This window comes from Bufo bufo, chromosome 3 (assembly GCF_905171765.1).
Source record: "Bufo bufo chromosome 3, aBufBuf1.1, whole genome shotgun sequence".
Lineage (NCBI taxonomy): Eukaryota > Metazoa > Chordata > Amphibia > Anura > Bufonidae > Bufo > Bufo bufo.
In genome coordinates this window covers 445,877,849-445,894,024 of record NC_053391.1, presented here as the reverse complement: position 1 = coordinate 445,894,024, position 16,176 = coordinate 445,877,849, and the positions used below count along the sequence as shown (strand labels likewise).

Below are 16,176 nucleotides of genomic sequence, written 5' to 3'. Positions count from 1 at the left end.
TATATCTGGACTTCTCCAAAGCATTTGACACTGTACCACATAAAAGGTTAGTGTATAAAATGAGAATGCTCGGACTGGGAGAAAATGTCTGTATGTGGGTAAGTAACTGGCTGAGGGATAGAAAACAGAGGGTGGTTATTAACGGTACGCACTCAGATTGGGTCACTGTCACTAGTGGGGTACCTCAGGGGTCAGTATTGGGCCCTATTCTCTTCAATATATTTATTAATGATCTTGTAGAAGGCTTGCATAGTAAAATATAAATTTTCGCAGATGACACTAAACTGTGTAAAGTAATTAACACTGAAGAGGACAGTATACTACTACAGAGGGATCTGGATAGATTGGAGGCTTGGGCAGATAAGTGGCAGGTGAGGTTTAACACTGACAAATGTAAAGTTATGCACATGGGAATGAATAATGCAAGTCACCCGTATATACTAAATGGTAACACTGACATGGAAAAGGATCTAGGAATTTTAATAAACAGCAAACTAAGCTGCAAAAACCAGTGTCAGGCATCTGCTGCCAAGGCCAATAAGATAATGGGTTGCATCAAAAGGGGCATAGATGCCCGTGATGAGAACATATTCCTACTACTTTACAAATCATTAGTCAGACCACACATGGAGTACTGTGTACAGTTCTGGGCTCCTGTGAACAAGGCAGACATAACAGAGCTGGAGAAGGTCCAGAGGAGGGCAACTAAAGTAATAACTGGAATGGGGCAACTACAGTACCCTGAAAGATTATCAAAATTAGGATTATTCACTTTAGAAAAAAGATGACTGAGGGGAGATCTAATTACTATGTATAAATATATCAGGGGTCAGTACAGAGATCTATCCCATCATCTATTTATCCCCAGGACTGTGACTGTGACGAGGGGACATCCTCTGCATCTGGAGGAAAGAAGGTTTGTAAACAAACATAGAAGAGGATTCTTTACGGTAAGAGCAGTGAGACTATGGAACTCTTTGCCTGAGGAGGTGGTGATGGTGAGTACAATAAAGGAATTCAAGAGGGGCCTGGATGTATTTCTGGAGTGTAATAATATTACAGGCTATAGCTACTAGAGAGGGGTCGTTGATCCGGAGAGTTATTCTGATTGCCTGATTGGAGTCGAGAAGGAAGGAAGTGGGGAAAATTGGCTTCTACCTCGCAGTTTTTTTTTTGCCTTCCTCTGGATCAACTTGCAGGATGACAGGCCGAACTGGATGGACATATGTCTTTTTTTGGCCTTATGTACTATGTTACTATGTTACTATGTGGCTGTGTGGTGGCAGCATGCTCATTGCAGATGGTAGGCTTTCCTGAAGAGGTGGGTTTTCAGGTTACTTTTGAATATTTGGATGTTGGGGGAGCGTCTGATGTGTTGGGGTAGTGAATTCCAGAGTATGGGGGATGCACATCAGAAATCTTGTAGTCGATTGTGTGAAGAACAGATGAGAGGAGACCTGAGGAGGAGGTCATCTGAAATTACGTGTGGAGATGTTGCTCAGAGATGCAAGGATGGTACTTTCACAGTCCCTCAGGTGACTGATGTCAGAAAATCAAGGAGATTGGCTGAGCATGGAGGAATCTAACAGCCTCCTTGATTTCGTTTGATTCAGTGTTAATAGGGTTAATGACCACTTCCCTTTTTCAGCTGTTGCTTAGTGGTCATCACTTCTACCCCTTATAGTCTCACCCCACCCTTCTGACTATGCGGTTGATAGCTTCATTTGGATCTGGCTGAGCTGGTGTGAGATCCTCCCTGGTGTTCCTGTTCTTCCATCTCTACAGAAGTTAAGTGTCGCGTTTGCTTGTATTTGTTATATTCCCTGTTGTTGTATCTGGGCCTGAGACAGAGACTTCCATTCATCTATCTGGGGAGGAATGGGTTGTCTCTGGTCCTATACTTATTCCAGGGCCTTATAGGGAAATCAGGGCCTAGGTATCCTGCTTATGAATATTCCAACCTTCAAGGTCTATTCATATTGATAGGTAGTCAGGGCCCGGATTAGGGTTATCTAGGAGGTGACCAGTTTCTTCCCTAGTTTCCAGGCCCAGTTACTGTTCCCCTTCCCTCATGTGTTCAGTGTGGAGTCCCCCCCCCACACACTGATCGTGATTAGGTACAGGTTGTGGACGGTCTTATATGTAGTTGTAAGTATTTTAAAATGAATTTGCTGGGCAATGGGGAGCCACTGAAGAGATTGACAAAGGGGGGAGGCAGAGGAGAAACGGGGTGAGAGGTGGATTAACCTGGCAGCGGAGTTGAGAATAGATTGGAGGGGAATGAGATTGCCGGATGGAAGGCAACACAATAGGATGTTGTTGCGTTAGTCCAGCTGGGAGATGAGGGCATGCACTATCATTTTAGTTCACTCAGGGGTGAGAAAAGAACAAATACAAGATATGTTCTTAAAGGGGTTCTCTTACTTCAGCAAGTGGCATTTATCATTACTGATGAGCGGCATAGGCTAAATTTAACAAATTCTTCACATAATATTTGCAAATTCTAGAATTCGTGATCTCCTGTCATTATTTTCGCGATTGAGCAAATCGGCACTAATGATGCACATATTTTTTGCTCAATACAAGCAACTTCACATTTTATCAGGTCTGAGTAAATATTACTTACTGATTGGTGCACTAAGTATTGTTGTGACATCACAGCACTATGTCTGTAGCATGTATGTATGGACAGCAGAGAAACAGTAATTCCTATCACACTACCTAAAACCCTGCACTGGAACCTATCAGCTATACTGTATCACTATCTAACCTACACTGACTATCTCCCACTAACTATGTGTACAGTCGTGGCCAAAAGTTTTGAGAATTACATAAATATTGGAAATTGGAAAAGTTGCTGCTTAAGTTATTATAATAGTAATTTGCATATACTCCAGAATGTTATGAAGAGTGATCAGATGAATTGCATAGTCCTTCTTTGCCATTAAAATTAACTTAATCCCAAAAAAACCTTTCCACTGCATTTCATTGCTGTCATTAAAGGACCTGCTGAGATCATTTCAGTAATCATCTTGTTAACTCAGGTGAGAATGTTGACGAGCACAAGGCTGGAGATCATTATGTCAGGCTGATTGGGTTAAAATGGCAGACTTGACATGTTAAAAGGAGGGTAATGCTTGAAATCAATGTTCTTCCATTGTTAACCATGGTGACCTGCAAAGAAACGCGTGCAGCCATCATTGCGTTGCATAAAAATGGCTTCACAGGCAAGGATATTGTGGCTACTAAGATTGCACCTCAATCAACAATTTATAGGATCATCAAGACTTTCAAGGAAAGAGGTTCAATTCTTGTTAAGAAGGCTTCAGGGCATCCAAGAAAGTCCAGCAAGCGCCAGGATCGTCTCCTAAAGAGGATTCAGCTGCGGGATCGGAGTGCCACCAGTGCAGAGCTTGCTCAGGAATGGCAGCAGGCAGGTGTGAGCGCATCTGCACGCACAGTGAGACAAAGACTTTTGGAAGATGGCCTGGTGTCAAGAAGGCCAGCAGAGAAGCCACTTCTCTCCAAAAAAACCCATCAGGGACAGATTGATATTCTGCAGAAAGTTTGGTGAATGGACTGCTGAGGACTGGGGCAAAGTCATATTCTCCGATGAAGCCTTTTTCCGATTGTTTGGGGCATCTGGAAAAAGGCTTGTCCGGAGAAGAAAAGGTGAGCGCTACCATCAGTCCTGTGTCATGCCAACAGTAAAGCATCCTGAGACAATTCATGTGTGGGGTTGCTTCTCATCCAAGGGAGTGGGCTCACTCACAATTTTGCCCCAAAACACAGCCATGAATAAAGAATGGTACCAAAACACCCTCCAACAGCAACTTCTTCCAACAATCCAACAACAGTTTGGTGAAGAACAATGCATTTTCCAGCACGATGGAGCACCGTGCCATAAGGCAAAAGTGATAACTAAGTGGCTCGGGGACCAAAACGTTGACATTTTGGGTCCATGGCCTGGAAACTTCCCAGATCTTAATCCCATTGAGAACTTGTGGTCAATCCTCAAGAGGCGGGTGGACAAACAAAAACCCACTAATTCTGACAAACTCCAAGAAGTGATTATGAAAGAATGGGTTGCTATCGGTCAGGAATTGGCCCAGAAGTTGATTGAGAGCATGCCCAGTCGAATTGCAGAGGTCCTGAAAAAGAAGGGCCAACACTGCAAATACTGACTCTTTGCATAAATATCATGTAATTGTCGATAAAAGCCTTTGAAACGTATGAAGTGCGTGTAATTATATTTCACTACATCACAGAAACAACGGAAACAAAGATCTAAAAGCAGTTTAGCAGCAAACTTTGTGAAAACGAGTATTTGTGTCATTCTCAAAACTTTTGGCCATGACTGTATTATATATATGAGCTAACTAACTATCTAATATCATTGGATAAGGAGTAGGATCCAGATAAAAAGCACAGAGCACAGCAATGTCACTGCTCTTTCTCTCAGAACTGCAAAAAAACCAGCAGAAAATGGCAACTGGGGAGTTTCTAATATAGTAAAGGGGTAGGCAACTTTCCTATTGGTTGCTAGTGATGTTGCTAAGCTCTGACAAACACATTGCAGTCTTCTCATTGGCCCAAGAGAAAGAAGGGAGGTTAATGGAAAAAAAAAATCTAGAATATTCGCGATTACGAATATATAGCACTATATTTTACATCTTCGCGAATTCTCGAAGTGCCGATATTCGCGATAAAAATTTGCGATTAGAATATTCGCGATGAACACTATTTATCATGCAGAGAAAGTTAATACAAGGCATTTACTAATGTATTGTGATTATCCATATTGCCTCCTTTGCTGGCTGGATTAATTTTTCCATCACATTATACACTGCTCATTTCCATGGTTACGACCACCCTGTAATCCAGCAAAGGTGGACGTGCGTGAACGCTATAGGAAAAAGCACCAACCTAAGCACGCTTCCATGTACGGGATTGACCCGGACAGTCCGGGTTTGTAATCCTGTGCCTGGGTACAAGCCTTTCTCAGACCCGGGCACAGGATTCATTTCAAACTGCAGTGCAGACTGTCTGACTTGCTCGCTAATGGTCCTGACAGCTGGCGGTGAGTGAGCGTCGGCGAGCTGTGAGCGTCCGGCACTCCAGGAACGTCTCAAACCTGAAGAGGACGAGGCCACCGGTCAGGATGGATTGGAAGCCAGAGAGCTGGGGGCTGCTGGTGGTCAGGAGCAGGAGCACGAAGACACTGCTGAAGGAGAGCAGCAAACCCTCGCCCCACAGCATGGGGGCCGCGCTGGAACTGAACTGATAACAATAAGACGAGCCACGGGCCTGCGCTCCTCCCGTCCTCGGTTCTTCTGCTGCACTCCTTTCCTATCACCTCCCCTCTCCCCCAGTCTCCGTTACCAGGCCCAGGAAAGCTGCTGGACTCTCACACAACACTCTACAGTCAGTGTGCTGGCCCCGAGTGACAGTTACCAGGGGATGAGGGCTACATTGCTCTAACTGGGGGTCACTAATGGGGGCATTATTCTTAATGGGTGGCACTAATGGGGGCATTACTTTTACTGGGGACATTATTCTTACTGGGGGGCACTAAAAGGGGGCATTATTCATTCTGGGGTGCACTAATAGGGCCATTACTCTTACTGGGGCACACTAGTGGGGGCATTACTATTACTGAGGGAGCACTAATGGGGCATTACTATTACTGAGTGCATTATTATTACTGGGGGCGCTAATGGGGGCTTTTATATTCCTGGGGAGCCACAGTATGACAGTGACTTCACACCCTGTGTGAAGCCACGCCCCCCACAACCACACCCCCTTTGGGGTGTGGCTTAACTTGGCCAGTATTTTTTTGTTGGGAAAGATGGCAACCCTATTCCATGGTCCCAGCTATCAGAGAGGCCAGGGTGTTTTCCTATAGTGTGAATGCACGGCCACTGCTGCTGGATTGCAGGGTGGTCGTAAGCGCTGGAAACGAGTAGTGTATAATGTGATGGAAAAAGTAGACAACCCCTTTAAGTTCAAAGTGGCAGGTGGAGGTAAGGGTTTGGATGTGTGGCTTAAAGGACAGGTCAGAATCCAATGTTACCCCCAGGTAGCGGGCCTGCGAGCCTGGAGGAAGTGTTGTAATGGACAGGTCAGGTAGGGGGGGCTGAGTGACATGGGGGAAAGATAATCATGATAAATATCTCCACATGGACCTTTAAAAATACACAAGGCTGCAAGTAGTATAAAGGGTATGGGTCAGGGAAGGATGGGGGATCAGTTATTTGAAGATTACTTCTTTTATTATTTATTAACATTATAAGCGCTTATTAAAAATGACATAGCTCGACAACTCTTTTAAAATAGACATTGACATTTGTAAACCCGCATACACATTTGTGTTCAGTCATCCTACAGAAAGTGGATACACAATGAAATGAAAGATGTCTAGTGACCATGACTATATTATTTTAACTTACACATTAAGAGGTAATTGAACTTTTGGGGAATGTGCTTGTTCTCCATTGAGTGTGCCTGTTTTGGGGCTAGCAGCACCAGCAGCAGCCGCAGTGCCGAATGTAGAAGAATCCTGCAGAAAAAGAACAGAAGGGATGGCTTTAGCAGAGTGCTATTACAGCAAGTAATCAGAGGACCTGTCACGATATTTGCATTTTCATTTATTTCCCATACAACACACAGTAGAATACGTAACATTCTGTCAATTGCATAACATATGCAACCCTTCCTTGTGATGGGCCATAAAGCTAGACATGACATGCAGAATAGCCCTCCTCTCCAGAAACGTATTGTGCATTGGGAGCCAAAACAATTTGGTGACACATTTTGAACTACAAACGGCACAGAAGAGTGCATTGGGACACTAAAGTGGCTCAATGCCTAAATCTGCAGATCAGAATCAGATGACGCCATATTGCTTACTGACAGATTCATATGTAATTGAACAGAAAAAAATCCTCTGTATGCCCCTGTTTAAATTTGGAGGCATACGGTGGTATAGTTGATGGAGCTGTAATATGGCTGTGAGCATGAGGCCGAATTCTGATCACCTGACAAATATTCTCCTTCTTACTACATTAAATGAGAGTCTGTCACATTCCTGCTCTTAAAGGGGCATTTCAGTTTTAGGGAACTTTTTACATTTCGCAGAGCAGAGCAGCGGCCCGATGCTTATCCCCTCCATACAGCGGTCCCTAAGGACCACGGCATGGAAGGGGTTAAACGGCCGACATCGGTGCCAGCACCAATGTCGGCCATTTCAAGCAGAGTGTTAGCTGGATATTACAGCCATCACTCTGCCATGCTGAAAGGGGGAAGGGGGGGTGCTGCGCGATCTGCCATCTTGAAAGGTGGGGCGGGGGGTGCTGCGGGCTCTGCATCTTGAAAGGGGAGGCGGGGGTGTTGTGTGCAGGGGGCATTAACCCTTCAAGCATTGGGCCGCTGCCAAGGCAGAGCAGCAGCCCGATGGTTAGCCCCTTCCAGAGAGCGGTCATGGAAGGGGTTAAACGGCCGACATCAGTGCCAGTACAGATGTCAGCAGTACAGCTAACACTCTGCCTGCTGCCGCTCTGCCATCCTGAAAGGGGGAAGGGGGGGAGGTGCTGCGCAGTCAGGCTGCAGGTATGTAGCGCTGTGTCCATGTGGAGCGCTGTGTCCTGATCGAGACAGGGATTTTATTATATAGGATAGTTATGTATTGTATTGTAATTGCATGGTATTTGACCGTATCCTCCAGTAAAGAATATGGTTCTTTACTAGGCCACTACCACTCCCATCATCTGCACCAACTCCTCAGGGTCTCACTGCAAATGCACTGTATTATACTGTAAGTAGCAAATATATACTTGTGCAATAGTCACTGAGATCTCTTAAGAAACAATGACTGCTATGATTTATATTTATTTGCATTGTCAACGTTTTGAGGACGGTCGGCTCCAGGCAGACTTACAGCCATGGCATATTCTTTCCCCTTTTTAGTGATTGACTTAACTGCTCTCCAAGGGATATTCAATGCCTTGGACATTTTATTGTGCCATCTCTATTTTCAATAACCTTGTCACAGAGTGTCTGGAGTGTTCTTATATCCACTAGCACTTGCAGAAACTATATATATATAGTACAATCATTTCTTGACTGCATAGTAAACATCTACACCATACTTGATTTCTCTCTAGAGGCATAGTTAGGTACTGAAGGGTTACCATCTACTGTGGCATGTCAGCTCTGACCATACTGAAGCTACGGTATGTTTAGGTAGGTAGGTGTACAGTACAGTATATTTTGGAGGTAGGTAGGAGTGGAGATTATCGAAGGTGATCTGCTGAATACACCCTAACAAGCTGTTTGGTCAGACAGATATCTCACAGAGAAATGCCGCTACGATATTAGTCAGAAGGCTCACGGCTATGGACACGGACAAGACTAGGAATGCTCAATGTTCTGAAGATGTTGCATGAGGCAGGTTTTTCCGGGATGCAGTCTGGCTTTATGATCTTGGAAAATATGGTATCGTTAATTTGCCGGGTGTGCCTACAGAGGTAGTAGGCATCTAATCTAATAGTATGGTGCACAACCAATGATCTGGCAACCTAGCATTAAATCAGTAATGCTAGGCATTTCTGTGCTATGAAGTTAATTTAAAGCGGTTTTCTGACACTTTTTAACTGATGACCTATCCTATGGAACATAACATCACTGGCCTAGGGTAGGCTGCAAGAAGGCCATGGTGCTCAGAGGAGCACTAGTGCCTTCTCAAACAGCTGATTTGAGAGGGTCCCAGATGGCGGACCCTCACCTATCAGATTCTGATGACCTCTCCAGGATAGGTCAACAGTTAAAAAGTGTTGGAAAACCCCTTTAATCCTATTTGTATCTGTAAAGTATCATATATCAGCATTTTTAAAATTGACTTTGACCAGAATGGTTTAGGATACTGATGCATATTCACTAAGGCCTCATGCACACGACCGTAGTTCGGGTCAGAATCCGAGCCGCAGTTTTTGCGGCTCGGGTGCGGACCCATTCACTTCAATGGGGCCGCAAAAGATGCGGACAACACTCCGTGTGCTGTCCGCATCCTTTGCTCCGTTCCGTGGCCCCGCAAAAAAAATATAGCATGTCCTATTCTTGTTCGTTTTTGGGGACAAGAATAGGCATTTCTACAATGGGCCGCCCATTTCATTCCGCAAATTGCGGAAGGCACACGGGCGGCTTCCGTTTTTTGCAGCACGGTCGTGTGCATGTAGCCTTAAACTGTTTAAAGAGTAAAGATGTGCCAAACTTTTCATACTGCCACCTGAATGATGATACTTTTGTCTAAGTTTATACCACCTATTGGTTGCCTTACTTTTCAAGAGAATCGTGTGCCAAAATGTTGATGCTAAATTTTGCATCTTCAAGAGAATCTGTCAGCATGATCAATCCCCTACTAAATCAGGCATGCTGCAATTATGGCAATCCGATCTGTCATTTTGGAAAAAATACCACCGTCTTTGAGCTTTAGTCACTCTCTCTCTCCCAATGATTGAGAGGATGCGCCCTTGAAAGATCTCAGGAGTGGGGGCAGCTGAGATGAAGAAGATCTACTGCACATGCTCGAGATTTTAGGGCCAGGCACCAGAGCAGTGATGATGCCCGGCCCTGTCAATCAGTGTGAGAGTTGGAGTGGCGAAGGTTGAAAGGCGGAGGTGAAGTGGTGGTCCGAGGGGCTAGTCCCTCCCCTTGGTGCTTCGAGCAGCTCATTGGCATAAAAAATACAAGTAGTATTTCTGCCAAAATAACAGATTGGATTGCTACGAGATAGGGGTCTTTGCACTCAGTATGATCAACTCTACCAGGTTTACTAAGGTTGATCATTACACTAAAAATGCACTACACTTTGATGCCAATTTTGCAAAAAAAAAATCAGGCACAGCCACAATGGTAAATGTGGTTCAATATGCTTCATGAGTAGGATATTAATTCTGTATGCTACGCTTAATCTCATACTCAATATTAAGAACCCTGCTACTGGTACATCCAATATCACTGCATTTGTGTTGAACGTAACATCGTAAAGGTATAGAAAATATAACCCAGACATTTAAATCTTTATTCTGATATATCACTCACTGGATGGATGACTATTATCATTGTAGACATCAAGAAAATTGTCTGCTGCTTTCGGCAGCACGGGGGGGTTGATCTGACAATTTGTCACTGCAATGCCAGACATGTCAGCATGACTCCAAGCTCTCTTTTGAAACTTCAGCAATCCAATGTTGCCACAAGGGACATCAGCTTGTTAACAGCTTCTCTGCAGGCACTGTAAAGCCTCTCTACTGGAACTTAAATGGGAAGTAGAAAGCAGTCAAACAACTCATTAGTGTGTCTGCGCCAGCACTCTGCAGCTAGTGGTCCTGGGCTGGACACCTCTGCTTGGGTTATCTGCTGGAAAAGGGGTTACCGGCCACTTCAGGCCACCAGCAGAAGCAATCATCTTTATGCTGCACAGGGTTACATATGTATTATGTGTATATCATACAATGTAAATAAATGGTATGCTACAGTTTATACTGGGCCAAGCTTACACAGCAAAAAATAAAATGAAAAATGTACCGTAATTAGTTTTTGGCCAATTCGTTATACAGTATATGCTAAGAAATGATTTAAAGTGATAATAAAATTATATTCGGATAATGCATGCATAACAATTCATAAAACTGTAGAGGTCTAATAACTGAGTATGGCTGACAGACGAACGAAAACTCCCCGCGATCTCACTGTCAGCAGATACTGAGTGCGCTGCAAAACTTTAAAATCTGCACTTAATTCAAATTAGACTGTGCCAAGTGGCAACTTGCATACTGTTGATGGCTTACACAGGAATATTCTGCAGCCAAACATGTTGTTATCAGAACATCCATTATTGCGTCACAGCCAGTCAGGAAGATGCAGAACTGTGAATGCAGGTTTGAACTATAAAGTAAGGTGTAACTCAGGGTCAGTGCAAGAAAAGTAATTAGGTTTATATACAAAGCTAGTCAAATTCTATCTATCATCTATCTATCTATCATAGCAAAAAATGGCAGCACTCGAGAAATTAAACCAGCAAAAGGATGAGGTGCACAGCCCAATGGAGCTGGACCAATGTCCAAAATATCAAAAAAGGTAAATAGGCAGCACACTCCAAAAATGAATAAAAAAATGTATCTATCTATCTATCTATCTATCTATCTATCTTTCTATCTATCTATTATCTATCTATCTATCTCATATTTACTGTATCTTTCTTATATCTATCTATCTATCTATCTATCTCAAGCTTGAGAAAGGCTCTAAGGTTGAGCTGAAACATCGCATATCCACATGGGTGAATAAGCTTTTATGAATTTTTACATTTGTTGAGTGCTGCCTTTTTGCTATCTTGTATATTGGGCAATAGTCTAGACCCCTCCGGCATGCACCTATTTTGCTGTTTTCTCTTATTTTACTCTAGTGCTGCTGCCATACATCTATGCCTTATAGGAATAAAAGGGTAAGGAGCAAAAAAAAAAAACTATGTGGATAAATAGAAATTTAAAGGAAGAAATAAATGACAAAAAGAAAGCATTTAAATCACTAAAACAGAAGGATAGCGAGGAAGCCTTGAAAAACTATAAGGAAAAAAATAGAATATATAAAAGACAAATAAAAACAGCAAAGCTGTAGGAAGAGAGATTCATTTGCCAAAGAGAGTAAAACTAACCCTAAAATGTCCTTCAATTACAGTATATAAAAGGTAAAAAGTTTAAACCTGAAAGTGTTGGCCCTTTACTTAGTAATGTAGGAGAAGTTGTAGAGAACGATGAGGAGAAATCAAATCTATAAAGTATTTTTTCCTCCACTGTAGTCACTGAGGAAAATTAACTGTTAGATGAAATGCAGAATATAAAAGAAAATTCCCCATTTCAAGTGCCCTGTCTGACCCAGGAAGAAGTACAGCAGCATCTTAAAAAAATTAAAATAGACAAATCACCGGAACCAGATCGCATACACCCCCGTATCCTAAGAGAATTAAGCAATGTCATAGCCAGACCCTTATTTCTGATATTTAAGAACTCTATATTGACAGGTAATGCTCCACACGATTGGAGCTTAGTAAATGTGTTGCCAATATTCAAAAAGGGTCCAAAAATAGAGCCCTGAAACTATAGGCTGGTGAGTTTAGCATCTGTCATGGGTAAATCGATTGAAGGTTTTCAAAGAGATGCTATCTTGAAGTACCTCAATGAAAATAAGTAAATAACGCCATATCAGCATGGCTTCATGAGGGATCGGTCATGTCAAACTAACCTAGTCAGATTCTATGAGGAGAAAAGTTCTAGACTTTACCGCAGCGATTCAATGGATGTCGTATATATGGACTTCTCCAAAGCAATTAATACTGTACCGCATAAAAGGTTAGTATATAAAATGAGAATGCTTGGACTGGGGGAAAATGTCTGTATGTGGGTAAGTAACTGGCTCAGTGATAGAAAACAGAGGGTGGTTATTAACGGTACACACTCAGATCTAATAACCATGTATAAATATATCAGGGGTCAGTACAGAGATACTGTGATGAGGGGTCATCCTCTGCGTCTGGAGGAAATAAGGTTTGTACATAAACATAAAATAGGATTCTTTACGGTAAGAGCAGTGAGACTATGGAACTCTCTGCCTGAGGAGGTGGTGATGGTGAGTACAATAAAAGAGTTCAAGAGGGCCCTGGATGTATTTCTGGGGTGTAATAATATTAAAGGTTATAGGGAGTTAAGGGTATATTAGACGGGCAGATTTTCTGCCCGATAATCGCTAACGAGCATTCATAGTAATGGTTTTTATTGATCATCTGGCAGTCTAATACTGCCTCCGATTGCCCGATGAATGAGAAAACACTTGTTTATTGGACAATTTAGATCTTTCAGCACTCCAGTGGCAGATTGTGCTGTGTAATCACGATCTGCCATCTGCACACCGCTGTCCTGCATGGGGAATAGTGATGGCATTGCGATTGTTCCTCCCCATGCTGTGGAGGACATTGCTGCATGTAATAGCAGCGGTGTCCTCTTTTAGCATTCCGGTGACTGCCGGGAGGGAACTCTTCCCTCCCGACAATTGCTTGTGGCATTAGGGTGTCTAATACACACTTTATTTTAATTACCTAATTGGAGTTGGGAAGGACTTTTTTGCCCCTTAAATTAGAAAATTGGCTTCTAGCTCACAGGAGTTTTTTTTGCCTTCCTCTGCATCAACTTGCAGGATAACAGGCTGAACTAGATGGACAGATAATTTTTTCAGCCTAACAGACTATGTATGTTTCTATCTATCTATCTATCTATACATATTTATTAATAAAGCCCCAAAGCCGGTGGAGCATCCAGTGCTTCCGAGCTGTCATACATTTAGACCATTTTCTATGCCTAAAACAGGCGTAGAAAATGGTGAATGAGACAGGCCTGCCGGCCCGTCCCCTTCCCCACCCTCACTTTTTAGAACTGGCGTAAGCGGGTGAGGTTGCAGATAGCAGCACAACTAACCGTTGCGCCGCCATCTGCGCCTGAAATATGCCTAATTTACGTGTATTTCAGCTTAGTGAATGACCTTCCAAAGGGCTAATCTTAGGTTGAATGGCAAAAATATGTAGACACTGAAGATCATAGGGCTAACATCTCCTGCACCTAATCATATTCTATCTATCTATCTATCTATCTATCTATCTATCTATCTATCTATCTATCTATCTACTTTCTTGTTCAAATGACACCTCATATTATGATAGAAGGCCAACTTTGTAAAATCAATACCAACAATACTGGATCTTCTAAACACCAGATCAAAGTATACAAATGTAAAATACATTGACTGATAAACCAAGAACAAACAAACTACCAGAAATTGTACATTTTCTTTTGAGCTTTCTTTTAATGCCCTATAAAATGTGCATGTTTTACAGCTACTCCACTTTGGAAATGTTTAAACTATCATGTCAAAGAACCAAGTGCTAAATATACAAACATAACATCTGCCTGATGGATTAAAAAGAAGGCAAAATGTCACCCTACAATCTAAAATATTACATGGAATATTCCCAATGACAGAAACCCATATCCCAGCAACTGCAACATGTCAGATGGTAGATAAAACAGTCTCGCTCATAGAGGGGAATGCAGCGCGCTATAAACATTATGCCTCTTTGCTACACCTATCAAGAACTGAATATTCTATATGTAAATGAATGGTGTGCTTCTTGGAGAAACATTATTTGAAGATCTACGACTGCTCACTGCTTAGCGAGGTAGAGGGTCGAGATGATCATTTTATTCATCCATTAAACACCAGCAAGAAAAAGATGATTTGCCTACCACGTTCAGATGGGAGTTTAGTGGCGAGTGCTCACTAACACCCAATATACAATTTTGCTTAATGAGATCATGCCATCATTTGGACTATGTTCTCAACAAGATAAATGTTTAACCTACAGGGGAAAGAAGGAACAGATAAAGTAAACAGTGACATAACAATCCCAATATCCTTGTGACCTGATGTCTCTGTTATACTGAGAGAAAGGAATGTCTAAACGTTGGGATCATAATCCAGAACATGACTTACATAATCTCTTAATATAACTAATTGCGTTTATGTTGGATCTAATTTTCTGCTCAGCTCGGTTAGGGAAAAGGATTCATCCAGGGTTTGGTCTTTCTGTAGTGATTAATGTGGTTAAATCACCACCTAGCGGTGTTAAATTGTATTGCACTTTGTTTTACTTGTTTCAAAGACTGCTGCATTGTGGGTGGTGCAAAGCATTGTGGAAGTGCAAAGCACCCTGGGAAAGAGGTCCAGGACACAGTACAGAGCTGTCCTCCTGCATATCTCCTTCTTAAACTCAACCATCCTAGTAAAAGCATATCTGGTGAGAGATCTATCTTTGTTTCAGGCACATTATGTTACGCAGAGCTGATTAGTTAGTTATAATTGTCACTCAGGGAATTGTTATGACTGTTAGATGTTAGACATGAAGTCCTATGTTAGGCAGCCATTTTACCATGGGCTTTAGTGTTATGCAAATGTAACAGTACATGATATGCTATATACTTATTCATGTTATTTGTATTCTTATAGTTTTACCAATCAATCAATCAATCAATCAAATACTCCTGTTTTACCAATCAATCAAATGTACAATCTCTCACTCATGTGCATCGTCAGAGAGTACAACCTGTTGACCAATAAACAAGTTAGACTACAGTCCTCTTATTTGGAAGACAGGAAAGGTTTATGCTGAATGTCAGACTGCACACTGTGTGAACGTGTATGAAGACAGAACATCTAACCTCATCTTTTTGTCCTTTTCCCTTTAGATTGATAGGTCACATGAATAGAGATGCCTCACTCAGTTTGTCCTTCAACCTCCATTATATATCCACATTATTACTTGTTTTAAAGGAAATTAACTATTGTTTAAATCGTGTTTATGTTTACCATATGTTAATTTTCCATATTAATATCTATATTCAAACGAAAAACATAAAATACTGCATTTTTCACACTAGCCACCAAGCCTAATAATAGGTGCCACTTCTGTACAAATCACTTTATTGCAGTTACCTGCTTATCTGTCATTTTAATCCTGCATGTAATGATATTACCTCAGTGTACAGATAAGGCTACTTTCACACTAGCGTTTTAGTTTTCCGGTATTGAGATCCATTATAGGGGCTCATTACCAGAAAAAAGCGCTTCAGTTTTGTCCCCATTCATTGTCAATGGGGACAAAACGGAACTGAACAGAATGGAATGCTCCAAAATGTATTGTGTTCCATTTAGTTGCGTTCCCATACTGGAGAGAAAATAGCAACATTTTGTAGTTTGCTTTCCGTCCAGGGATGCGGAGCAAGATGGATCCGTCATGACCCCCAATGCAAGTCAATGGGGACGGATCCGTTTTCTCTGACACAGTCTGCCAGAATAGAAAACAGATCCGTCCTCCATTGACTTTCAATGAAGTTCATGACTGGTCTGGGCAATGTTAAAGATAATACAACCGGATCCGTTCATAACGGATGCAGATGGTTGTATTATCAGTAACGGAAGGGTTTTTGCTGAACCCTGCAGGATCTAGTAAAAACGCTAGTGTGAAAGTAGCCTAAGACAGGATGTACCATTCACAATGGGTGATTGTCAAAG

At 42.2% G+C, this 16,176-nt stretch overlaps 1 protein-coding gene across 2 annotated transcripts in view; it reads right to left on the bottom strand.

Annotated features, from left to right (window-relative positions):
• SH3RF3 (SH3 domain containing ring finger 3) overlaps positions 1-16,176 on the bottom strand; it is a 448,315-nt gene that overhangs the window by 76,114 nt on the left and 356,025 nt on the right. For both annotated transcript variants that reach the window (XM_040425074.1, XM_040425075.1), the window contains one exon: positions 6,450-6,559. In XM_040425074.1, the coding sequence (XP_040281008.1) occupies positions 6,450-6,559 (110 nt within the window). The remainder of the gene's footprint in view (positions 1-6,449; positions 6,560-16,176) is intronic.